The sequence below is a fragment of the Zootoca vivipara genome, chromosome Z2 (genome assembly GCF_965207765.1).
Source record: "Zootoca vivipara chromosome Z2, rZooViv2.hap1.1, whole genome shotgun sequence".
NCBI lineage: Eukaryota > Metazoa > Chordata > Lepidosauria > Squamata > Lacertidae > Zootoca > Zootoca vivipara.
In genome coordinates, this window is record NC_142585.1 from 2,830,116 (window position 1) to 2,856,183 (window position 26,068).

General features: G+C 39.0%; 1 protein-coding gene across 9 annotated transcripts in view; it reads right to left on the minus strand.

Moving 5' to 3' along the window:
- Positions 1–368: 368 nt before the first annotated feature.
- Positions 369–26,068, minus strand: part of KLHL13 (kelch like family member 13) — a 94,288-nt gene continuing 68,588 nt past the window's right edge. For 8 of the 9 annotated variants that reach the window (XM_088664424.1, XM_088664426.1, XM_035102272.3 and 5 more), the window contains 2 exons: positions 21,984–22,097; positions 369–2,015 (listed from right to left, as the gene is read on the minus strand). In XM_088664424.1, the coding sequence (XP_088520550.1) occupies positions 1,528–2,015; positions 21,984–22,097 (602 nt within the window). In that variant the 3' untranslated portion in view covers positions 369–1,527. The remainder of the gene's footprint in view (positions 2,016–21,983; positions 22,098–26,068) is intronic. The other variant, XM_035102270.3, reaches the window with a different exon arrangement.

Below are 26,068 nucleotides of genomic sequence, written 5' to 3' on the forward strand. Positions count from 1 at the left end.
GCCACGGCTGACAAACCTCTTCCAAGCATGCCCCAGAGATACTGCTCCATCTTGTGGGGTGGTTTATTAAGCTCAGCCAAACTGGCTTTCTGCGAATACCTTTTCAGCCCCAGTGCCCACCCCACCCCCTTGCAGACACAGAATTCATAACAGGCTCAGCCTGGGCTTCCCAGGGGAGCTTCTGGAAAAGTAGGTCAAGTGTCGCCCCCCCCCCCCAAATTTGGAAGCTCTTACAAAACTGTCTTCCCAGCAGGTTGTGCTACCCACACACAAAGATACATACAGACGTTTCCTGGCAACAGGGAAGTGGGAGAGAAGGTTAATGAGCCCTTTAAAACAATTACAAATTAAAAAAACCACCCAACTAATTGCAGTTAAAGATTTTATTGAACAAAAGAAACAGGGTAGTCTGAATTCTCTGAGTAAAAGCAGCTCTCTGTAAAAGCTGCATTTTGTGCTAAACAACCGTATTAACTGAGATTTTATACAGAGGTGTAAGAAGCAAGTTCTCTTAACCAAGAAAAGGGTATTTGGAGGGGGGTCATGGAGGGAAGAGAAAGAAGGAGGGGGAAGTAGGGAACCATTTGCTCAAAATTTTAGTGGCTTCAAATTAAGAGATTCTAGCCCTTGTTTACCAAAAATAAGTAGTACAGGCACCCCACTGGGTTGCGCAATCGAACCAAACCCCCTATCTCCAATATATGAATTGCTCAGGCTCCCATGATGAATCAGAGCTTTTATTTCAGGGGCAGAGGAAAGGAAAGGAGGAAGAGAACAAAAAGTAAAAACACAATTACAAATCTCCAGCACATTTCACTTTGCATGTGGCGGTTCAGAAAGTAAAAGGAAAAGAAAACCCCTTAATATGTTATTTAGAAAAACAACAACCCTGGTTTATAGATTCAGGGTCTGCCTATTGTATATCTATTAATGGTCTTGTCCGCCATATCCTCTGAAAAGCACCTCCAGTGTCAGGTCAGTAAACAGGTCTGAAATACTCCATTAGAAGAAGGAGGTAGCTGAGGCCAGATAGCTGCTGAAAGTTGTGTGCATCAGGGGCTCCCTCTCTCTCCAGAGGTGCAGCGAGGAAAGATGGTCCTCCAGCAACAAGGCTTAGCAAACAAGGTTCCCCATTCATTGCACACACACCCTGCCCCCCACACGCTCAACTTACAGGGTCTTGATCTATGTGACCCGTGCACCCAGTACAGAATATCTATGTGCCTGGTGCAAAGGTTTTTCTTTTCCTAAGACAATACCTCATTTTTTAAGCGTTTGGCTCAAAAAACAAAATGAAACAATAAAACCTCACTTTGCTTGGCACTTGGTTGTCCACTTGATAAACTTTCTAGACCAAACCCCACAAGTGACGCCCATCTTCTTGTTACATCCCACCCCCAACTGTGTTACTGTGCCAGCTGCTTCAGGATAAGCCTTGTAAGATACTACTGAAGACAAATAGGCAATTCCCTGTTGCAGTGCAGTGGTATTGGAGCGACAACATGGTAAGTCCAGCGATGCCTCATTTCAAGGGGCCGAAAGAGGTGATTCTCTAGATGGTGAGCATGTATTGTCCTCGGGAGGGAAGACTGTCAGAGTACAGGCACGGATGCCCCCAAGGGATTCTGGGAGGTCAAAGACTTTGTGCCACTCATCCTCTTCTGGGTCATACTTCTGGACTATTTCCACCATACAACGGTTATTCCATGAATATCCTCCCACAACGTATATTTTATTTTCAAACACAGCCACCCCGACATCACTCTGACCACGCAACATAGCAGCGATTGGTGTCCACTGGTCTAGGCTTGGTGAGTAATATTCACAGCTTAGAACATCGTCGTAATCACTGGTTCCTCTAAAATGGTTTCCACCAATGACATAAAGCTTGTCACCGACAGTACACATGCAGTGAAGGCCCCTAACTGTGGTCATCGGAGCCTTCTGAGTCCATTTGTCTGTGTCGGGGTCAAAGCACATTAGTTCCTTCTGGAAAGTGTCGTGGGTAATGCCTCCTAGGACAGGAAAACAAAAGCAAACACCTCATGTAAGAGGAATGCTAATGAGATTAACAGTTAGAAGCACAGAAAGCTGACTTCCATAGTCAGACAATTGGCCCATCTTGCTCAATATTGTCCACACTGACTGGCAGCAGCTACTCCCAGTCTTTCAGGGGATTAATAATAATAATAATAATAACAACAACAACAACAACAACAACAACCCCACACACCTGGCTGGGTTTCCCCAGCCACTCTGGGTGGCTTCCAAACAAATATTAAAAACACAATACAGCATTAAACATTAAAAACTGAACCCGCAAGTGACAAAAATGTCATTAAACACATCACTAAAACAGCAGAACAGGGCAGGGGTATGTTTATGCCTGCTTTGCTGATGTGAACAGGGGCCAGGAACAGAACCCTCCATGAAATGGATGCCAACTGTATTTACATCTGCGTGCTTTAAAAATGTTTACCATTTCGTCTTTGAATAGGTTCTTTCCTTTTAAAAAATTGTTTGCTGGGTTCTGCTCCTAACACTTTGTTGATTAGTTTGATCTGATGTTCTATTATACAATAACATTGTAAGCAGCTTTAAACACACTGCAATTTTTCCAGCATTAAGGCAAAACTATTTTCATTCACTCAGTCATTTTGAACTTTCAGTATATCTTAAGTTTTGTTTGTCTACTTTTATTACTGCTAATTTGTATTGTGATATAATTTGGTTGTACACCACTCTAAAATACAATCAGGATGAAGGGCTACATATAAAAGTTCCTAGCAAATACACAAATAGCAATAAATGCAATAAATAACTACTTATCAAAACACACAAAAAATTCATGCAGACACATTTGAAGATGGCACAAGTGCTAAAAACATGCCTGTGCGTTGGGACCCTGTTGCGTTGGGACCCTCCCTACAATAAAATGCAAGAATAAAAACATAAGATGATGCTGGATGGGGCCAGTGGCCTGAGGAGCCCATTATCTTGTTCTAACGGTGGTCATCCAGATTCTGGTGGGAAACCAACAAGCAGGATTTGAGTACAACAGCACTTCCTCCTCCGGTGGTTTCCAGAAACTGGTATTCAGAAGCAATGTTGTCTCCAATCATGGAGGCACTGCAGAGCCATCCTAGGATGGCTAGGAGCCACTGACAACTTTATCCTTCATGAATTTGATCCAATCCTCTTTTAAAGCCATCCAAGTTGGATGTCCATGAGTTCTAGGTGTCAAGTGAGAGACAGAAAAACTTTTCTCTGTCCATACTGTGCATCATTTTACAAACTTGTGTCATGTCTTACTCACTTTTTCTCTAAACTAAAAAGCCCTAAATGCTGCCACTTTCCCTCATATGGGTGTTACTTCATTCCCTTTATCATGCTCTTTATCCAACTCTACAATATCCTTTTCAAGGTGAGGCCACCAGAACTGTACAAATGTGGCTGCACAATAGATTTGTATTATATCATTACGATATCAGTAGTTTTATTTTCAATTCTTCCCCCTAACATGGAATCTGCCTGTTTAACAGCTGCCACACACCTGGTTGATGTCTCCATCAAGCTATCCACTAGGACCCCAAGCTCTCATTTATGGTCAGACACTACCAGTTCCGACCCTAGGAGCATATATGTAAAAATAATATTTTATGCCAGATGAAAAGGGCTTTGCATAGACCTTGAGTGCTGAGAGCACCATTTGCTACCATAGTTATAGTGTTCTGTTGCACCTTTTATGCTGCTATGGCATCCTCTGTAGAAGATGCTGTTCAAAAGAGTAGGATTCCTAATTCTGACCAAAAACACCCACAGCCAGAGTAGGCTGCTACAACCAGCGGTAGATACAAACTCATTTAAAACAACACAGACTTCTATAGGATCAGCCCAGAGTTGATTGGCAGCTGCCCTCCATGGTCTAAGGCTGAGAAGGGGGTCCCTCTGCACCTGCCACCCAGTCTTTTAGCTTTGAGATGCCAAGGAACTCGACCCCACTTGGAAACAGTACAGTGGTACCTCTAGTTACGAACTTAATTCATTCTGGAGGTCTGTTCTTAACCTGAAACTGTTCTTAACTAGAGGTGTGCTTTGCTAATGGGGCCTCTTGTTGCCACTGTGCCGCCGGCACACGATTTCTGTTCTCATCCCGGGGCAAAGTTCTCAACTCGAGGTAACTATTCCAGGCTAGCAGAGTTTGTAACCTGAGGCGTCTGTAACTTGAGGTACCTCTGTACTCATGTTGCAGCCTCTTATGGGAGGGAGATATTTATTTCATGGAAAGGCTGATCCAAGAAGAAGGCAGCTGAAGGGATTCGGGGGGCCCCACTGTAGGCATTCCACTCCTTCCACTCTGACACAGGTGCATGTGGCAGACGAGAGGCATATGCTCCTCTGGCTTCCAGCCCTCTCTGGGGGAGACAATTGTTCAGGGAACTGATAACACTAAGAGAATAAGCTAACTGCTGCACTGCTGCCAACTAAAATAGTTTTTTTAAATCACAGCATTTTGATGTGAATCAGGCAAAACAGACTCTGTAGGCTGCTCTCTCCTTCAGATGAGGTGTTTGAAGGATGCAATGATTTACATGCACTGGCTAGACTTTGAAGTTCTTGACATCTACCCCAAAGGTGCATTGGATTTGCTAGGCCTCCCTGAGGTACAACTTATCCCAGTCAAAATGAGTCAGTTCTGTAACTCTGATACCAAAACCAGATACGGACAGAATGCAGATGAAGAATTATTGCCCCATTTTGATATTAAATGTGGATTACAAAATTTTTGCAAGTATTTTGGCCGCCAGATTGAAGAAGGTATTGAAGGATCAGATTCATCAAGATCAAGCAGGCTTTTTGCCTGCAAGACATATGAAAGATAATATTAGAAATATTATTGATATATTAGAGAAATTAGAAGTAAAAATCAATACCAAAGCAGTGTTAGTATTCATCAATGCAGAAAAGGCCTTTGATAATGTTTCTTGGAATTTTATGATAAAAAATATGAAAAATATGGAGGTGGGGGATGGTTTTATTAATGGTATAAAAGCAATTTATTCTGATCAAAAGGCAAAAATTATTATAAATAACGTGGTCTCAGAAGAAATAAGAATAGAAAAAGGAACCAGGCAAGGGTGCCCACTCTCCCCTCTACTTTTCATAACAGTTTTGGAGGTTTTGCTGAATATGATAAGAAAAAATGAGGATGTTAAAGGAATAGTAGTAGGTTCAAAACAGTATAAGTTAAAAGCCTTTGCGGATGATTTAGTATTGACTTTGCAAGATCCAGAAACCAGTGCAATTAAAGCACTGGAATTGATTCAAGAGTTCGGACAGTTGGCAGGATTAAAATTAAATAAAATGAAGACCAAAGTGATAGGTAAAAACCGCACACCAGAGGAAATGAATAAAATACAGGAGACCACTGGGTTGACAATGGTGAAAAATGTGAAATACTTGGGAGTGAATATGACTGCAAAAAATATTAATTTGTTCAAGAACAATTATGAGAAATTGTGGAAAGAAATTAAGTATGATTTAGAAGGTTGGTCGAATTTGAATTTGTCTCTTATGGGTCGAATTTCAGTGATAAAAATGAATGTGTTGCCAAAGATGTTATTCTTATTCCAAGCATTGCATATTGTTGGTAAGGTTGGTTGTTTTAAAGAATGGCAAAAGGCATTGTTGAGATTTATCTGGCGGGGGGGGGGAGCCAAGAATTAAGTATAAACTTTTAACAGATGTTAAAGAAAGAGGCGGTTTCCCCCTGACAGATTTGAAGTTATATTTTGAAGCAGCAGCTTTTTGTTGATTGAAAGAATGGTTTTTGCTAGATAATGATGATATACTTGACTTGGAAGGACATGATAATGTTTTTAGATGGCATGCATATTTATGGTATGACAAAGTGAAGGTTCATAAAGGCTTTAAAAGTCATATTATTAGAAAATCTTTGTATAATGTATGGAACAGGTATAAAGATTTGTTAGAACCAAAAACACCCAGGTGGATTTCACCAGCAGAAGCGAAGGCACATAAAAGATTGAATACGTCAACAAAGTGGCTAAAATATAGTGATATATTGGTTGAGGAACGAGACGAAGTGAAGTTAAAATCATATGAAGTGTTGAAGAGTAAAGTAAATGATTGGTTTGATTATCATCAAATTAATGAAATGTATAAAATGGATAAAAAAGTTGGTTTTCAAATGAAAAAGTCAATTGTTAGAACCAATATGTAAAAATTTGTCAAAAATGTATAATTTATTGTTGGAATGGCATACGAAAGATGAACAAACAAAATCAGTAATGATTAAATGGGCAAAAGATGTAGCGCACAACACCATGGTGGAAGATTAGGAAAGGTTGTGGAAGCAAAGTATGAAATTTACCGCGTGTACAGTTTTAAGAGAAAATTTGATGAAAATCATGTATAGATTGTATTTGACCCCGGTAAAGTTAGCTAAGATTTATCATAAACAAGATAATAAATGCTGGAAATGTAAAAATCAAGAAGGAACCTTCTTCCACATGTGGTGGACGTGCCCCCAAGTGAGAGACTTCTGGGAAAAGATTTATAATGAATTGAAAAAAGTGTTGGAAAACACCTTTGTTAAGAAACCAGAAGCCTTCTTACTTTGGATAATTGGAGATGAAATACCTAAGAAGGATGTTACCTTTTTTCTTTATGCCACAACAGCTGCAAGAATTTTAATTGCAAAGAATTGGAAGAATGAAGAATTACCAACAGTGGATGAATGGCAGAAGAAGTTGATAGAATACATGGAACTGGCTGAATTCGGGACTGGAGTGAAGAAGCAGTGGAAGAAGATTGGAAGAAATTTAAAGTTTATTTAAAGAATAAGAGTATAATAGAACATAATTAATGGAAGTGAGGGAGATACAAAGTGGTTGTAGATAATATAATGGTGAGAGATAAGTATTGTTAGAATTAGGTATAACTGAGTAAAAAGAAAGGATATAGTTGGGAATGTAAAGTATTAAGAATTAAAATGTATAGAAATAAGTTTATATTAAGTAAAATTTAGAGATTATGTAAGATTTAGAAATTACTAAAGTGAGGAGGAATTAAAGAACCTTTTAATGAGGGTGAAAGAGGAGAGTGCAAAATATGGTCTGAAGCTCAACATCAAAAAAACCAAGATCATGGCCACTGGTCCCATCACCTCCTGGCAAATAGAAGGGGAAGAAATGGAGGCAGTGAGAGATTTTACTTTCTTGGGCTCCTTGATCACTGCAGATGGTGACAGCAGTCACGAAATTAAAAGACGCCTGCTTCTTGGGAGAAAAGCAATGACAAACCTAGACAGCATCTTAAAAAGCAGAGACATCACCTTGCCTACAAAGGTCCGTATAGTTAAAGCTATGGTTTACCCAGTAGTGATGTATGGAAGTGAGAGCTGGACCATAAAGAAGGCTGATCGCCGAAGAATTGATGCTTTTGAATTCTGGTGCTGGAGGAGACTCTTGAGAGTCCCATGGACTGCAAGAAGATCAAACCTATCCATTCTGAAGGAAATCAGCCCTGAGTGCTCACTGGAAGGACAGATCGTGAAGCTGAGGCTCCAATACTTTGGCCACCTCATGAGAAGAGAAGAATCCTTGGAAAAGACCTTGCTGTTGGGAAAGATTGAGGGCACTAGGAGAAGGGGACGACAGGGGACGAGATGGTTGGACAGTGTTCTCGAAGCTACGAACATGAGTTTGACCAAACTGCGGGAGGCAGTGGAAGACAGGAGTGCCTGGCATGCTATGGTCCATGGGGTCACGAAGAGTAGGACACGACTAAACGACTAAACAACAACAACAAAGATGATTTTTAATGGAATGCAGAAAGAGGAGGAATGAGGAAGTCAATAGATTAGAAATAAGGTTTATAAATGAGAGTTTTTTATTTTTATGTTTTTTGGTTTTTTGTGTTTGTTGTTTTGTATTTCTGTATTTTTGTATTTTTACATTTTATATATTGGGTAGAGTGTGTTTTGTAGTTGTATTTTGTTGTTATAAAATTTTAATAAATATATTTAAAAAAACAAAAACAAAATGAGTCAGCTCTTACAATAGAGACCCCTGTAGGATTAGAGACAGCATGGTGGCTGAGTTTGTGATTTCCTAATAAACCTTTTTTTGAAGGTTTAAGAAGAAACACAAATAAGTTATTAAGGAGGTTGTTTCAGAAAATAATCACCTGCCAGCTGAGATAACTGTATCTAAAATGAAATCTGAAGATGTCATAGCATGTCCTGTTTTGAACAGTTTAGAAAGGAAATTAGGATTTGTGAGGGGCATTAAAAATCACTGCTTGAAAAGAGCAAACCGATCTTGATACAGGTTAATGGAATTACATTTTTAAAAAACTATGGGACTAGTGGGAAGCAATCTTACTCAGTAATAATATGTTTTATAATAAAACTAGTATCTTGAAGCCCGTTAAATTAACGGGTGCTAGAACATGCTAGAACATGCTGCCACCCACCCCTCCTTCCCTGCTCCCTGTCAAACATCTCCTCTCCCCCCCCCCCCGGGCTGCTCTTCCTTCCCCCCCATGCGCTGTCCCCGCTTCTGTCTGCCTCTGACCCTGCACCGCGAGGGAAACGGTAGGCAGAGGGGTGGGGGGGAGAGTGTGCGTGTGCGTGACGCCCGCTTGCTACTGGTCGTCGGGGGGGGGAGCGTAGGAGAGGAAAAAAGGGGGGAAAGCAGCCTACTTCTCCTCGCCTTTCCCAACCCACCCAGAGCTGAGCCCGCCACACCCGGGTGGGGGGAGGGGTTGGGATGCGGCGATGGGGTGGGGGTGGGGAACGGCAGCAGCGGGGACATGAATGCCCCGGTGGTGGTGGGGAACGCGCGCTCGCGTCTCAATCCCTCACGGTCCCTTCCCCTCTTCCCCTCGCGCCATTAATTGGGAGGCGAGGCACGGAACGGCAGTTTGGAGGGGAAGCCATTGAGGGAGAGAGAACCGCATTCCCCCCCCCCCCGGGCTGTGTGCGTCCAGTCTCTGCGTCCAATCCCTGTGTCCGTGGGGCACATGCTCAGTAGCGCGGAAAACGGGACACACGGAATCTGGATGCAGAGACACAGGGACTTTATTATATAGGATGTTTTAAAGCGGTTTTTAAATTGTGGGTTTCTTAATTTGGGTTTTTTGTTGAGGCATAGGATGTGCTTGCAAAGAGAAGAGTTGGGGAAAGCAGGGGAGGCTCTACTTGCAGTGATTCAGGGCAGCGGGAGGGTAGGTGTAGGAGGCGGGGCAGGCCAGGTAAGGGGCACAAGGCACAGGCAGTTGGTGACTGTGCCGTGTGCTAGCCTCTCCTCCGACCTGGGGAATTATGGTTGCCGGACCTTGGGTTTGCAGACGCTGTTGCCAAATGCTAGGTTGGCCTTCATTCATGATCCACCAGTATCTTAACTCTGCTGTTGCAGCAGATGAATCTCAAGAGGTGTCCAGAGCACTCCAGAGTTTTGGAGTACATTGTCAGAAATATGGCGATGATGCACAACTCTATTTCTCCTTTACATCTGCAGGTGAGGCAGTGGATGTGCTGGACCATTGTCTCGTCTCAGTAATGGACTGGATGAGTGCCAACAAATTGAAGCTCTTCAGATAAGACTGAGGCACTTTTAGTGGGAGGTTGCCTGCTCTTGATGGGGTTACACTCCCTCTGAAGGAGCAGGCACATAGCTCAGGGGCACTCCTGGATCCATTACTGTTGCTTGAGGTTCAGCTGGCCTCAGCAGAGTGCCCTCCATCAGTTTCAGCTGGTGTCCCAGCTACACCCCTATCTGGACAGGTATAGCCTAACTACTGTCATCTATGCTCTGGTAACCTCTAGGGTAAAGGTAAAGGTAAAGGTAAAGGGACCACTGACCATTAGGTCCAGTCATGACCGACTCTGGGGTTGTGGCGCTCATCTCGCATTATTGGCCGAGGGAGCCGGCGTACAGCTTTCAGGTCATGTGGCCGGCCAGCATGACTAAGCCACAGAAACGCCATTTACCTTCCCGCTTGGAGCGGTACCTATTTATCTACTTGCACTTTGACGTGCTTTTGAACTGCTAGGTTGGCAGGAAACCTCTAGGTTAGATTACTGCAACATGTTATACGTAGGGCTGCCTCTGAAGACAGTTTGGAAACCTCTGCTGGTGCAGAATTCAGCAGTCTGGTTGCTCACTGGGTCAAGACCATTTGAGCATATTACACTGACCTTGGCTTGACTGGACTGGCAGCCAATTAGCTTCTGGGTCCAATTCATAGTGCTGGTTTTAACCTATAAAGCCTTAAATGGCTCAGGACCACAATACCCCAAAGACCACCTCCCCCATATGAACCAATCCATCGTTGGGATCATCATTGGAGGCCCTTATTTGCGTGCCTTCTCCACGAGAGGTCTAGAGGGTGCCAACACGATAACAAGTCGTTTGTGGAGTGTTCTCCCCATGGAATCTCACCTGGCACTTTCAATATGCACCATTACGTGCCAGGCAAAAACACTGCTTTTCAACAAAGCCTTTGGCTGATTTACATCCTGTATGCTTTAAAATGTTTTGTGGAAGTACTTGCAAGAAATTTAAGAGCAGAAAAAGAGATTATAGGGATAAAAACTGGGAAGAATGAATTTAAATTGAAAGCCTTTGCTGATGATTTAGTAATTACAGTAGAGGATCCGAAAAATTCTCTCCCCAAGGTAATAGAGAAAAGTCAAGAATTTGGGGAAGTGGCAGGATTTAAATTAAATAGAAATAAAACTAAATTATTAGTTAAAAATCTAAAAGAAGAAGAGAAAAAAGATTTGGTGCAAGGTATTGTGATAGAAATTCATAAAAAAGTAAAATATCTAGGGATATGGTTAACAACAAGAAATATAAATATAAATGTGTATAAAGACAATTATGACAAAGTATGGTCGGAGATAAAAAGAAATCTAGAAATATGGAACAGAATGAACCTCTCCCTGCTAGGAAGAATTGCGGCAATAAAAATGAATGTGCTGCCGAAAATGCTCTTTCTTTTTCAGATAGTCCCAGTAATGGTTAAGGATGACTGCCTCAAAAGATGGCAAAATGATATTTCCAAATTTGTGGGGGCGGGGGCAAAAGGCCCAGGATAAAACATAAGATACTTACAGATATAAAAGAAAGAGGAGGCTTCGCCCTCCCAGACCTTAAATTATATTATGAGGTAGCATGTTTGGTTTGGATTAGGGACTGGATAAAACTGGAAAAGGAAGAAGCATTAGATTTGGAGGGATATGACAACAGATATGGATGGCATGCATATCTATGGTATGGGAAAGGGAAAGTCCATAAAGGATTCTACAATCATGGACTTCCGGCGAGGCACTCTCACGAGGCAGATCAGGGAAATTTTCTCCGCTCCTGGATGGGGACTGGGGGGGCAGTTTCGGCGAACCCCTGCCCCCCAGAAAAGGTCTGAGAGGACAGTTCAGACCAGAGGTGACCAGAGCAGCGCAAAAAATGAGGGTTTTTTGAATTCCCGGCACTGAAAAGTGGAAGGGAAAAGAAGACCCCCCCAGCGCATGGAAGAAGGGCCGCCTCAGCCGAGTGACGCCGCGACGATCTGGTGAGTGATGCTGAACTCTCTGTTTCTAAGGCCGCGCATAGCTGACCCCCAAATAAGGCTATAAACATCAATAAACACTAATAAGAGACTTAATTAAGAAGCGGAAATACAATATAAGAGAACGAAAGGGGGCAGAGATAAGATTGAACCAAGAGAAAGCGGCGGCTGAAATAAAAGATTTAAAGCATACCGGAGCTCCGTGTTTACTCGATGGGCTGGAGTGCAGGAAAGATCTTCATATCGGTAAATACATACTTTTTATAACGCTGTGTGCAGAAGTCCAAAAACCGGGAGGACAAAGTAAGCGACTGCCTAGGGAGAGCATTAAGCGGAGGAGGGGATTTAAACCCCCAGCGCTTAAAGAGAACTGCGTTGAAAGAACTGTGTTTTAAAAACAAAACAAAAATAAAAATCCCAGGCCAGGCAGAGAAACTAATAGCCAAATATATACAAAGCAAAGGAACTGTGAGATTGCAGGGGAGGCTGAAATACAAGTTAAAATACACGCGTACCATAGCAAAAGGCAGAAAACAAGAGCGGGAACGGCGGGGGGGAGAGAGAAAGAACGAGAGGGCTTTTGAAAATAAAACCAAAACGCAATAAAAGGAGAGCTAAAAAGAGAAGCGAGAGGAGGAGAAAGAAGACGGGATCGAAGAGGGGAGAAATCAGGAATACGAGGGAGAGCGCCGAGAAAATAAATAAATAAATAAAGGATTAATGGCGATGAAAGAGAGTTAAAAAGTGCTGAGCACACTTCCGCCTTCTTCTTGCTTAGAGGAACGATAGAGTTTATACATACTACAGACGTGGAAGGAAAACACAGTGGCATCTAGTGTACGCAATAGGAATCTCACAGAAACTTGGAGAAACGCTCTCACAGCGACACCCAGTAGAGGGACAAGGGAACTGAATGAGCTGTAAAATGAATTGAATGTATTGAATCTAATGCATTGAATGTATCTCTCTCTCTTCTTTTTATATATATCGGAATGAAAAGGATGAATTAAGAGTGTGATTACCCCTAAACTCCCAGGAATCAAGGTGTATAATTAAATGTGTATAATTAAGAATTTTAACTGATAAAAGGGAAAATTATTTTATTTTCATAAAATTAAAAGTTTGAAAGGTTAATTAAATTGGAGCAATTAGACTGGATGATTAGATTGGATTAATTAAAGATTATTTAATCAATTAATCAATTAATGATAGAGATCAGTTAATAAAATTCGTGGTTTGATTTAAGGTGGGATATTGTGTGTTTTAGCTGTAGGGGGGATTTTGATACCTTCAAAAAGGGGGGAAGGATAAGGTGGTATTTAATTGATCAATATAGGGTGGGGACAGCAATTGATTAATTCTGTACATTGTGTATATAGAGGAAGAACCATGACATCAACCAAAAAAGGACAATCTCAAACGACAATCCCAGCAGCTCTGGCGAGAAGACAATCCACTCCGGAAATGGACCTTAATGCAGATATTAGAGAACTGATAATAAACATGAATAAAACATTGAATGACAAATTGGACAATATGGGACTCAAAATAGAACAGAATTCTAAATTAATTGAACAAAATTAGAAAATAATTACAGACTTATCAGGACAGATAAAGGAATTAACAATCAAAAATATGGAGACTGAAAAATCAGTGGTGGAAGTAAATACAAAAGTGATGAAACAAGAGGAGATGATGAAAGACATTACAAAGAAAATTCAGCAAGAGAACAGAGATTTAAAGAAATACCAAGATACCACTAATGTGGGAATGAGTCAATTGAAGCAGGCCCAGGAAGAAATCCTGGACCAAATTGCGATTTTGGAAATGTATCAGAGGGAGTTAATTTTGAGATTTAGGGGCGTTCCGGAGGTGCAGGGAGAGGACATCATGAGTAAATTGATAAAAGAACTAGCGGAATGGCTAGGTGTAAAAGAAGAAGATCTGATCATGGATGTGGATAAAATATTTAGAGTAAGACCGGAGGGGAAAAAACAATATAGGGGTCCAGGAGATTGTCTGGTGTATTTGAATTCCAGATTGCTAAAGGATAAGATATTGCAAAAACGGAGATTGAGAATAGATGGCCACAATGTAATTATATATAAAGAAATTCCAAAGCGCATCTTGAAGAAGAGGGAAAAATATAAGGATTTAACAGATGCGCTGAAATTGAAAGGCATCAGATTCAAATGGCTAGTCCCGGAAGGTCTGTCCTTCACCATTAAAGATACAAGGAAGGTTATCAGATCAGTGGACGCGATGGAGAAGGTTAGAAGAACATACAAAAAGGAATTGGGGGAGGAGGGGGATCCGGAAAGAGAGGAAGAGGAAGGAGTAGGAGAGGAGGAGGTAGAGGGATTGGGGGAGACAACGTAAAACGAACATAAAACGAAGAACCATTTTATAATTGACTTTGCTTTTTTTTTGTTTAGAATTCCTGTTGGTGACTCTGTAAGGTAATCAAATAAAGTGATTAAATATCTTCGATTGTAGTGAGTGTAAGAAATGGAGCTTAGAATAAAACCCTGGAATGTAAATGGTCTGAATGATAAGAAAAAAAGAAACAAAATAGACCATATATTAAAAAAGAAAAAATGGGACGTGATCTGTCTGCAAGAGACACATATCGCACAAAAACATGAAAGGATTTTGATTAACAAAAGATTGGGGGAAGAATATATAACTTCAGATAAGGTAAAAAAAAGGGGAGTTGTCATGTATATAAATCCCAAATTAAAAGCTGAATGTAAATTTAAAGATCAAGAGGGAAGGATATTGGGGGTACAAGTAACTAAAGAAAATAAGAAATTACTCCTAGTAGGAATATATGCCCCAAATTGGAACCAAGGACCCTTTTTTGAGAAATTGCAAAAGAAATTAGCTGATTATAACAATGATGACATGATATTAATGGGGGATTGGAATGGGGTGACATCAGTAGAGTGGGACAGATCCCAAAACAATGCTAAATCAAGATTAAAATCAGGAAGGTTACCAGTGGCCTTTTTCCAATTGGTGGACGATCACGGATTGGAGGATGCATGGAGGGTGAAAAATGATAAAGTGCGACAGTATACATTCTATTCGGAGGCTAACAAATCTTGCAGCAGAATCGATGCCATATGGGTCTCGAAATTTTGAATGACAAAAATTTCTAAAGTAGAAATAATGCCAAAATCCATCACAGATCATAATCCAATGAAGCTGGAGTTAAAAGGGAGTAATAGAAGGAATAAAAGTTGGAGGATGAATGAGTGGTTATTAAATGATGAAAAAATAGTAAAAGAGGCACAAAAAAGAATGAAGGAATATTTTGAAATAAATATGACTCAAGATATAGATATAAGAACGGTTTGGGATGCGGGGAAAGCATACATAAGGGGCTTCTACATTCAACAGAATATAATACAGAAAAGAGCGAAGGAGTTTAAGTTAAAACAGATACAGAAAGAGATAGAACTAAATGAGGGGCTATTAAACAAGAACCCAAGGGATAAGGAAATAAAAAACAAAGCCAAATTATTGCAGTCTCAACTATCTACACTTTTGTCGGAGGAGTTAGAGAATAAATTAAAGTGGATGAAGCAAAAAACATTTGAAAGCGGGAACAGGCCAGGAAAACTGCTCGCTTGGCAAATAAAGAAAAAACAGAAAGAAAGATATGTGAACAAAATAGTATATGAAGGGCAGGCATTAGATACAGAGGAGAAAATTAAAGAGGGTTTTTTGAAATTCTTTAAAGGATTATATAGCAAAGGCCAGGAAACAGAACAAGAGGTAACGAAATATCTACAAGGGAAGAAAATCCCCATGGTAAGTCAGGAAAAGATGAAGTATTTAAATGAACCAATATCGTTGATGGAGGTACACCAGGCAATTGCAAAGATGAAAATAGGAAAGGCACCTGGCCCGGACGGGCTAGCTGCGGTACATTATAAAAAAGTTGAGGAATCGCTAGTGTTGCCACTGAAAATCCTAATGAACAAAATTATGAAAGAAGGCTCAATTCCAGAATCCTGGCGAGAAGCCTCTATTACACTAATACACAAACCAGGAACGGATGGAGAATTGGTAAACAACTACAGACCCATTTCTCTGTTAAACAATGACTACAAGATCTTTGCGGGAATCCTAGCTAATAGATTAAAAAGGGTTATGAAAGATGTAATAAATACAGATCAGTCAGGGTTCCTGCCAGGAAGATATATAAAAACCAACATGAGAGTAGTTATTGATTTAATAGAATACTTGGAACTTAGACCCAGCAAAAGGGCGGGTTTTGTATTGGTGGACGCGGAAAAAGCGTTTGATAGCCTATCAAGATGCTTTCTTTATAAGGTTTTGGAGATGGCAAGGCTAGGGGAAGATTATTGTAGGGGAGTTAAAGCAATATATCAAAAGCAAATCGCAAATATAATTATAAATGGAGATAAAACAGATTGGTTTGTAGTGGAAAAAGGAACTAGGCAGGGGTGTCCTCTTTCACCGATATTGTTTATTTTATCATTGGAAGTACTGTTGAATCAGATAAGGGCTGAAGAGGAAATTACTGGAATAACACTAGGAAAGGAAATTTTTTAAGTGAGAGCCTTCGCGGATGACATCCTAATAACTACAGAAAATCCAGAGAATAGCATTAGCAAAGCATTGGAGGTAATCAGAAAGTTTGGGGAAGTATCGGGATTCAAATTAAATAAAGAAAAAACCAAATTATTAATAAAAAGTGTACAGGAAAAAGACCAAAAGAAATTAGAAGAGGAGGTGGGGTTAAAAATTGTGAATAAAGCTAAATATTTGGGAATAGATATCACTATGAAGAATATCAATTTATTTAAAAATAATTATGAGAGAGTTTGGAAAGAAGTTAAAAGAGATTTGGATAGGTGGAACAAATTGCAATTATCATTGTGGGGAAGGGTTTCAGTTATCAAAATGAACATATTACCAAAAATGCTTTATCTATTCCAAACTATACCGGTTATAATAAAAGAGGATTGCTTTGACATCTGGAGAAAAGACATAACTAAATTTATATGGCAGGGGAAAAAACCTTGTATAAAATTTAAATTGTTGACACAAAAGAAGGAAAAGGGGGGGCTCTCACTACCAAATTTAAGATTATATTACGAGGCAGAATGCTTAATATGGATGTGGGATTGGATGAAATTAGAAAATACAAAAATTTTGGATCTTGAGAGCTTTAACTCTAGCTATGGTTGGCACGCATACCTGAATTATGGAAAAGCTAAAATAAATAAAGAATTCACCAACCATATACTAAGAGGGGCATTATACAAGGTATGGGTCAAATATAAAAGGTATATTGAATTGAAAACACCGTCGTGGATCTCTCCCATAGAGGCTTATGCAATTAAAAAATTTAACTACTGAGAGAAAATGGCCTGTATATAAACAGTTAATAGAAGAGCACCAAGAGGAGTATAAATTAAAGTCATATGAAGAATTAAAATGTTATGGTATCAGTAATTGGCAGTATATACAATTGGTCAGTATATTTAGGGCAGACAAAAAGATTTGCAAAAGAAGATTCGCTATTTGAAAGAGAAGTCATTCAAAATAAAAGCAATCTGCTATCCAGAACATATAATCTTCTACTGGGGTGGGATTTATTTCAAGAAGAGACGACAGAATCTATGATTAAATGGTCCCAGGATCTCGGTCAGACAATACAAATTGACCAATGGGAGAAATTGTGGAAGCAGGATATAAGATTTACGGCTTCTTATAATATAAAAGAAAATTTTATCAAAATGTATCATACGTGGTATTTAACACCTGTAAAGATGGCCAAAGTATATAAATCAAAAAATAATTTATGCTGGAGATGCAATGGGGAACCTGGCACATTTATACATATGTGGTGGACGTGTCAAGAAATAAAAAAGTTTTGATTAATGATTCATGAAGAATTAAAGAAAATGATGAAAAAATCGATAAAGAAAAAACCAGAGATCTACCTATTAGGTTTATTAAGTGAAGAGATTCCCCAAAAGAATAAGACAGTGTTCTTGTATGCGTGCACAGCAACCAGGGTTCTAATAGCTACATATTGGAAGACATCCAAAATACCAACAAAAATAGAGTGGATAAACAAGCTTAGTGAGTATTTATTAATGGCCAAGCTGACAGCAGCCTTGAGAAATCAACCGAAACAAAAATTAAGAAGCGAATGGGAAAGTTATGAGGAATACATAAAAAAATATTTTCTAAAAGAGGGCATGCTCACATGCTTAGAATAAAAAGATATGAAGGGATATAAAAGATAAAGAGTGGAGATATAAGATAAGAGTGACAGAGGAATACAGGAAAGACAGAATGCATGCAGAGAATATATGTAAGTGATGGATTATAAAATTGAAGCTGAAGTGAAAACAGAAGTCAGGTAAATAAAGGAGGGAAGTTTGTGGGGGAGGGGGGAAGGTGATGGGGGTGATTGGTATTTGGTGAATTTTTGTTTGTTTGCTTGCTTTTATCGTTACTATTATTATTTATGGATATTACGGATTATTCTTTATGTTCATTGGTTTATAGATTATTTGTTTATTGTTTATGTTGAATTGTATAAAGATTGATGCTCAATAAAAACTTATTTTTTAAAAAAATGATTCTACAATCATATACGGTAATTAGAAAATCATTAATCAGAGTGTGGGAAAGGTATAATGATCTAATAGAACAGAAAACACCTTGGTGGCTATCACCAACAGAAGCTTCATTACTCAAATCCCTTGGCAAAAAAGGAAAATGGCCTACATATAGAGATCTATTGGAAGAACAAGAAGGTAAATGGAAATTAGAAGAGTGTGAAGAAATTAAAGACCATTTTCAGAGTTGGCTGCATTATAGACAATTAGATGAGATGTTTAAGGAAGACAGAAAGAAAGGGTTTAGCTACACAATCTCTAGATTTCAAAAGGAAGTGATAGAAGATGTGAAACTACTGAAGAAAGCATATAGTATTTTGCTACAATGGGAAACGAAAGATGAAGAGGTCCAATTGGTTATGATTAAATGGGCGCAAGATATAGGACACAATATACAATTTAAAGCAATGTTAATTTTTGTGGATGCTGAAAAAGCTTTTGATAATATTTCTTGGACTTTTATGAAACGAAACTTTGCAAAAATGGAGGTTGGTCAAAACTTTGTTAAAGGGATTAATGGTATTTATTCTGAGCAAAGAGCGAAAATTATTGTAAATAATGTGGTTTCAGAAGAGATAAGAATTGAGAAAGGAACAAGACAAGGGTGCCCACTTTCCCCCCTGCTATTTATTTCTGTCTTGGAGGTCTTACTGAATATGATAAGGAGTGATGAAGGTGTTAAAGGAATCACAGTAGGCACAAAACAATACAAGCTAAAAGCCTTTGCAGATGACTTAGTACTAACTCTGCAGAACCCTGAACACAGTGTTGTAAGAGTATTGCAGATAATCCAAGAGTTTGGTAAAGTGGCAGGTTTTAAGTTAAATATAGGTAAAACTAATGTATTAGAAAAGAATTTGACGATGCAAGAGAGACAAAGAGTAGAGGACTGCACAGGACTGAAATGTGTGAAAAAGGTGAAATATCTGGGAGTAAATATGACTGCAAAAAATCTGAATCTCTATAAAGATAATTATGAGAAGTTATGGAATGAAATCAAAAGAGATTTGGAGATATGGTCAAGGTTGAAACTGTCCTTAATGGGCAGAATAGCAACGGTTAAAATGAATGTATTGCCAAGAATGTTGTTTTTATTTCAGGCCCTTCCGATAGTGGATAAGTTGAAATGTTTTCAAGAGTGGCAAAAGACATTGTCTAAATTTGTCTGGCAGGGGAAGAAACCCAGAATTAAATACAAACTTTTGACAGATGTAAAAGAAAGGGGAGGATTCTCACTGCCAGACTTAAAGATTTACTTTGAAGCCGCAGCTTTCTGCTGGTTGAAGGAATGGTTTCTGCTAGACAATGATGATGTGTTAGATTTGGAAGGCCATGATAATGCATTTGGGTGGCATGCGTATTTATGGTATGATAAGGTAAAGCTACATAAAGGTTTCAAAAACCATATAATCAGGAAATCATTGTTTAATGTATGGATTAGATACAAAGATTTGTTGGAAAGGAAAACTCCTAGGTGGATTTCGCCACTTGAGGCGAAGAAACCTAAAAGGACAAATATGGATGAGAACAGGCTGAAATACAAAGACATTTTGATGGAGGTGGAAAACCAATTTAAGTTAAGGCCGTATGAACAATTGAAGGATAGGTTAAGTGATTGGTTTCAGTATGTGCAGATAAATGAAGCATTCAAGATAGATAAAAAAATAGGATTTCAATCAGAAAAATCGAAACTAGAAACAGAGTTAATAGAGACAGACAGCAAGAATTTGTCCAGAATGTATAATTTATTGTTAGAATGGCATCTGAAGGATGAGCAAACAAAATCGGTTATGATTGACTGGGCCAAGGATTTGGGTCATAATGTAATGATGTCGGACTGGGAAAAATTGTGGAAGAAGGGTATGAAATTTACGGCATGCACGGCGCTGAAAGAGAATTTAATGAAAATGATGTATAGATGGTATTTGACCCCGGTAAAATTAGCGAAAATGTATCACAAAGGTGATAATAAATGCTGGAAATGTAAAGAAGAAGTTGGTTCATTCTATCATATGTGGTGGACATGCCCCAAGATAAAAGGCTTCTGGGAAATGATTTATAATGAAATGAAAAAGATATATAAAAATACGTTTTTGAAAAAACCAGAGGCCTTTTTACTTGGAATAGTAGGGGAAGAAATCCCCAAAATAGATGTCAATCTGTTTATGTATGCCACCACAGCTGCGAGGATTTTAATTGCAAAATATTGGAAAAAAGAGGAATTGCCCTCTTTACAGGAATGGCAAATGAAAATGCTGGACTTTATGGAACTGGCAGAGCTGACAGGAAGACTCCGAGATCAAGCAGGGGAAAGAGTGGAGGAAGACTGGAGAAAGTTTAAAATATATATAGGGAACTACTTTTGAAAGTTGAAATACAGAAGTTAAGGCAATAGGGAGATAAGAGGAGTTTATAAGGTTGAAAAAATGATATGCAAATATAAAGATGAGACTAAGAGGAATTAAGGAGATTATAGTATGAAGGAAGTAAAAGAGATGAAATAGAAACTGCTACAGTGATATTCAAAATGAAAATCAGATAGTGGGGAGTTGGGGAAGCCAAAAAGACAATGATTTAAAAAGTTGATTAAAGATGATATGTTTATGTTTCTGTTTGTATTGATGTTTTTTTGTTGTAATGATGTTCTTTGTATTTTTGGTATTTTATGTATTTTTTGTTTGTTATAAAATGTTTAATAAAAAAAATATTAAAATATATATATATACAATTTGAGGACTAGGAAAAACTGTGGAAAGTAGATTTAAAATTTACAGATTGTTTTCTTTTGAAGGAAAATAACATGAAAATGATGTATAAATGGTAAATTACACAAGTAAAAATGGCAAAAAGTACAAAACTGGGTTAAATAAATGTTGGAAATGTAAAGAAAAAGAAGGTACTTTTAATCATATGTGGTGGGAATGTAGAGAAGTTAGAAAATTTTGGGAAATGATATATAATGAATTGAAAAAAATGTTTAAAAGGACATTTGTAAAAAAGAAAAGAAAGAAGAAGAAGCAGCATTTTTGCTAGGGATTTTAGGACAAGACCTGCCAAGGAAAACAAAGAACTTATTCATGCTACATGTATGCTACATTTATGCTACAACAGTGGCAAGAGTCTTGTTAGCACAAGGCTGGAAGAATGAGGAATTCCTGATGAAAGAACAATGGCAAGAAAAACTGATGAGCTATGCGGAACTGGCAAAGTTAACATATAAACTACGAGAGAAGGACAACCGTGACTTTAAGGAAGAATGGGAACTTTTTACAAGTTATCTAAAAAGACAACAAAAAGATTTGGACTCCTTGTCAGGTTTTGAATAAACATCCACAATTTAGTAGTAGAACATAGGGAAGATAAGGTACAATTTTATGACATGCAGAGAATAATATGTGCAAACAAATCAGAGGGGGGAGCTGAGGGAAGTCTTGGGAGGGTGGGAGAGGGAGGGGGGAAGGTAAAAAGGGGGGATGTAATTGATTATATTGATTGATAATGTATTTTGTTACACTTTAAATTAAATTAAATTAAAAAATTAAATTAAAAATTTAAAAAATGTTTTGTGGGGGGATTATTGGGTTTTTTTTGTTCTTGTTTTTATTATGTGTTTTATCTTGTATTTTTATGCTGTGAACCACCTTGAGATCATTGGATGATGGGCAGTATAGAAATTTAGAAGAGGAAGAGGAAGATGATGATGTTAATAAGGCTCACCTGAAATATACATCAGCCCCCCATACACTGTTCCGGCATGACCATAGTGAGGCTCGTTCATTTTTGCTACGTAGCTCCATTCGTTCATCCTTGGGTTGTAGCACTCCACTGTGGCTATTTAGAAACAACAACAAATAAGAAGAGTGAGACATTTTAAAAGCAAAACAAAACCCACTGGGTTATGATTTCTACCTTCCTTTCCCCCCAGATTACCCTCCACTCTACTTAGATCTAGCACCAAGGCAGTCTAAACTCTAATCATACCTGGAAGGGGCGTGCTGTTCAGATCCTGAAATCATTATCATTGGAACAAATGTTTCACAGACCTATGCATGAGATCAACCCAGGTGGGAGGTGGAAGCAGAGCAGGGGGAAGGTATTCGGGTAGGGGGGATAATGCTGGTTGTCAACAGTATGGATCACAAGTGGATGACTAAAAGGAAGGTCACTGAGGGCTTTGACAAGAAACATTGCAATTGGATTGTACCATAACAATGTTTGGAAATACAAGGTTCCTGCTATGTATAAGCAGCTAATTATCTTTTGTAAGGCATCCAACTAGGGCTTTGCCTTGAAAGGTAGCATGTAAGCACTTTAAATAAAATATTATGTGTGATGCATTTTTAAGAGGTGTTCCCCTAACACCTTACTTCAGTGTCTTTTTAGCTCCAGAAGCAAACCTTTCTAATTATTCCAGGCCTTCTGATATTAAACATTAATATCTGCCAGCTCTTTTCATGTGCTAAATTATATATTGCTGGTGGCCAGTATTATTCTTACTTTTAGGCTGGGTTTGGATCTTGGTGCTGAAATTGATTGTATTCTTGAGTTTTTAATCTAGAGAATGCATTCTATTATTGTTGTTGTTATTTATTAAATTTCTATATCACCTTTCATCAGAGGATAACAGGGAGGTATACAATATTAAAATACTGTACATTACATGTGGGAATACCACATTGAAAACCAAGACAAAGGACAGAGATTCAACCAGCAAATCTCTGGGAGGGAAAGTGCCTCACTCTTTCCCTTCGCCAGATCTTTTTATTACAATATCAAAAGGTTACAAAGATTCAAATCATCCAATAGAATTCATCCTAAGTTCTAAAACCCCTCCCAGGTTTCCTCCCACCTTGAATCTGATACTGTTGGGAAGATCTGGAACTAACACCAAGATGCTAAAAAGACTTCCTGGACTTCAAAGAAACTACAACTAAAGACAGGAAAGGGGCCCAGGAATTCTTGCATAGATTAACAGTGTCTTGTCAGAAAACAGGTTTGTCAGCTTTTCAAAGGCCAGCAGAAAGAAGAAGATTAACAGATGCCCTTTCACCCAGATCTGCTTGAGCCAAATGTTTTCAGCCAAATGGCTAACTCAATTTACACTAACTTGCAATGTGCTTGTTTACCACATGTAGCAAGGCCTGTAGATCTGTGTATCAGATACGTGTCAGAAACCTGGTTTGGACTGAGAACACCCTACTCACTGAATTCTTTAATCCAGGAATATCCTGCTCAATCAGTCTTTATCCCAGGGTCTTCCATGTATCCTTTTTATCACTGTACAGATCCCTACAATTACATGGTGGCAAATAAAAACAATACCCTCAAGTTTTAAAAGCCATAGATTGTTTAATTAGCCAGATGCCTGGGAGGAAAGGAATGGATTTGCCTGGCACCTAAAGAGATGTAACGAAGGCACCAGGCAAGCCTCCCTCGGGTGTGGGGGGCCACCACAGAAAAGGCCCCTTCTCATGTTGCCACCCTCCTTTTGTGGAGGAGGAGCACAAAGAAAGGTTTCGGATGGTCATCTCAAGGGGATCACCATCGGACAATGTATGATATGATTTGATTTAATGCTGTGATATATGATTGACTGATGTGATATATTATATGATTGAATGATATATATGATTTAATGATATGAAATTATATGAGGTGGCATTATATATAAAAATGCTAAAAAAGAACTTGTCTACACAGCACTTCGACTGTTCAAAGCACTCCAAACATACTACTGGCCTTTTCCTTGTAAGGAGCCCTGTAAACAAGGCTCAGGTTCTTAATTTCTCCATACTGAGGATCTGGGAAGAAGAGGGGGGAAACACAAATAGGCACCACAATTTTGCAAAAATATGCTCAAACAATAATTCCAAGTAGCAGTTGACAAAAAAAATTACCAGTAACTATACCAAAAGCACAATCTCGTCCAGGTTGAGGATATCTAATATGAGGCTTTAACTGAGTAGGGTGTTTTTTGTTGTTGTTTTATTTTAGCAATAAGGCAGATGGTTATGCAGAACAGAATAAGGCAAATGGTTATGCAGGTGCTAGATAGCTATGAAGCAGTTCTTCAGCACCAGCCATTTTGTCTTGCTCAGGGAAGAACGACTCTGCGGAGGCTTGACAGCCATCTGTCAGGAATGCTTTGATGGTGTTTCCTGCTTGGCAGGGGGTTGGACTGGATGGCCTCTTCCAACTCTATTGTGGTCTCTTCCATCTCTATGATTCTATGACTCAGCCCTCCACACAATAAAGCGCATTAAGTGACCCTGTGATTTGGTGTTTCTACTTCAAACTGCTGAATGGTATTTCAATATGGGAAATGCAATCACTCACGGCCTTTCAGAACCACCATTATTTTATTCTTCTAATTCTTTCTGCTATGACATGAATGCAGACATACAGAAACCTTCCTTTTATGTTTGCTTCTGACTAATGAACACACACATAGTGTGTGGCCTCCTTAGCTTCAACACAGTTGCATCCGCTTAACAGAGAGCAAAAATTAAAATTGCAAAAGCAAGTCACGTGCAATCACATTGGCCTTTGCATACACCACTGTGAGGGCTAGGGTGTTCAAATATAAATACATCTCATGGGATATCATAGCAGAAAGCATCAGAATTCCATGGCGTCAGATGCTACCCACTGGTAAAATGAATAAATAAATAAATCCTGCACTCAGAAAACTAGCACATTAGGACAAGGTTCTAGACAAGCCTTTTTCCTTATACGCTACCATTCTAAATGCTGAGAATTTCTTTAAAAAGAAAAAAAGGTTGTGGACTTTCAACCACACACCTGAGGTTTAAAACGGTACAATCAAAACCATTATTCTACAGCTAATCTGGAGCATCATCCGCAGTCATTCACTGTGACTCCTCCCCTCCCAAGGTTCTATGGAGGGAGATATAGCGGAATATAGACTCACACATGTACTTCACCAAACCTGCAAGAGGAGCAGAGCAGAGGATGTGCACTGTCATCTAAAGGACAACAACTTGCATCATAGAATGTTCCACAGAACACATGTTAGCCCCACATCTGTGAGAAACATATTTTTAGTGCTTAATTATTAATTTTACACAGGCACTTTTGTACCACAGTTTTAAGTGCTTGCTAAAAGCTTTGTTTCAGCTAGCCTATCTGGAAAAATAAGACAAAATATGATATTTTGCTAGGAGCCATGTGTAAAGGCAGATAATATATTCAAACACTTTTCCTTTTAATAAAAGACCTATTCTCAGACTGTAGCTTGGATATAAACACTTTATTTCTTGTTTCCCCCTCCCTGCTGGATCACATATTTAGCACCTTGGCCAGAGATCACTTCTATTTCACAACTGTTAAGAATGCCATATAGATTTTGAGGTTCAAAAACCAAACCCAGCAAACCTCCTCTGGCTTCCCTCTATTAATAGGTAGCAGTGGAGCAATTAGTGGTCCTGGATTGGTTTTCATTTTTTAAGGATTTCAAGATGGCTCATTTTGTGCCTCCTTTGGTTCTCTCTCCTTTTGTAAAATACACAGGCATTCTAATCTCTGTGTGTCAACTCTCTGCATTATAGCAATTTGACATCTACACTTAATGAACAATTTGGAGGAGGACAACATGCCCTGACGGTGCCCTGGAAAAATACCAGGGAGCTGTTGTTGTTGTTGTTTAGTCGTTTAGTCGTGTCCGACTCTTCGTGACCCCATGGACCATAGCACGCCAGGCACTCCTGTCTTGCACTGCCTCCCGCAGTTTGGTCAAACTCATGGAGCTAAGAGTACACTTATCCGAAATATCTCATTCTCTC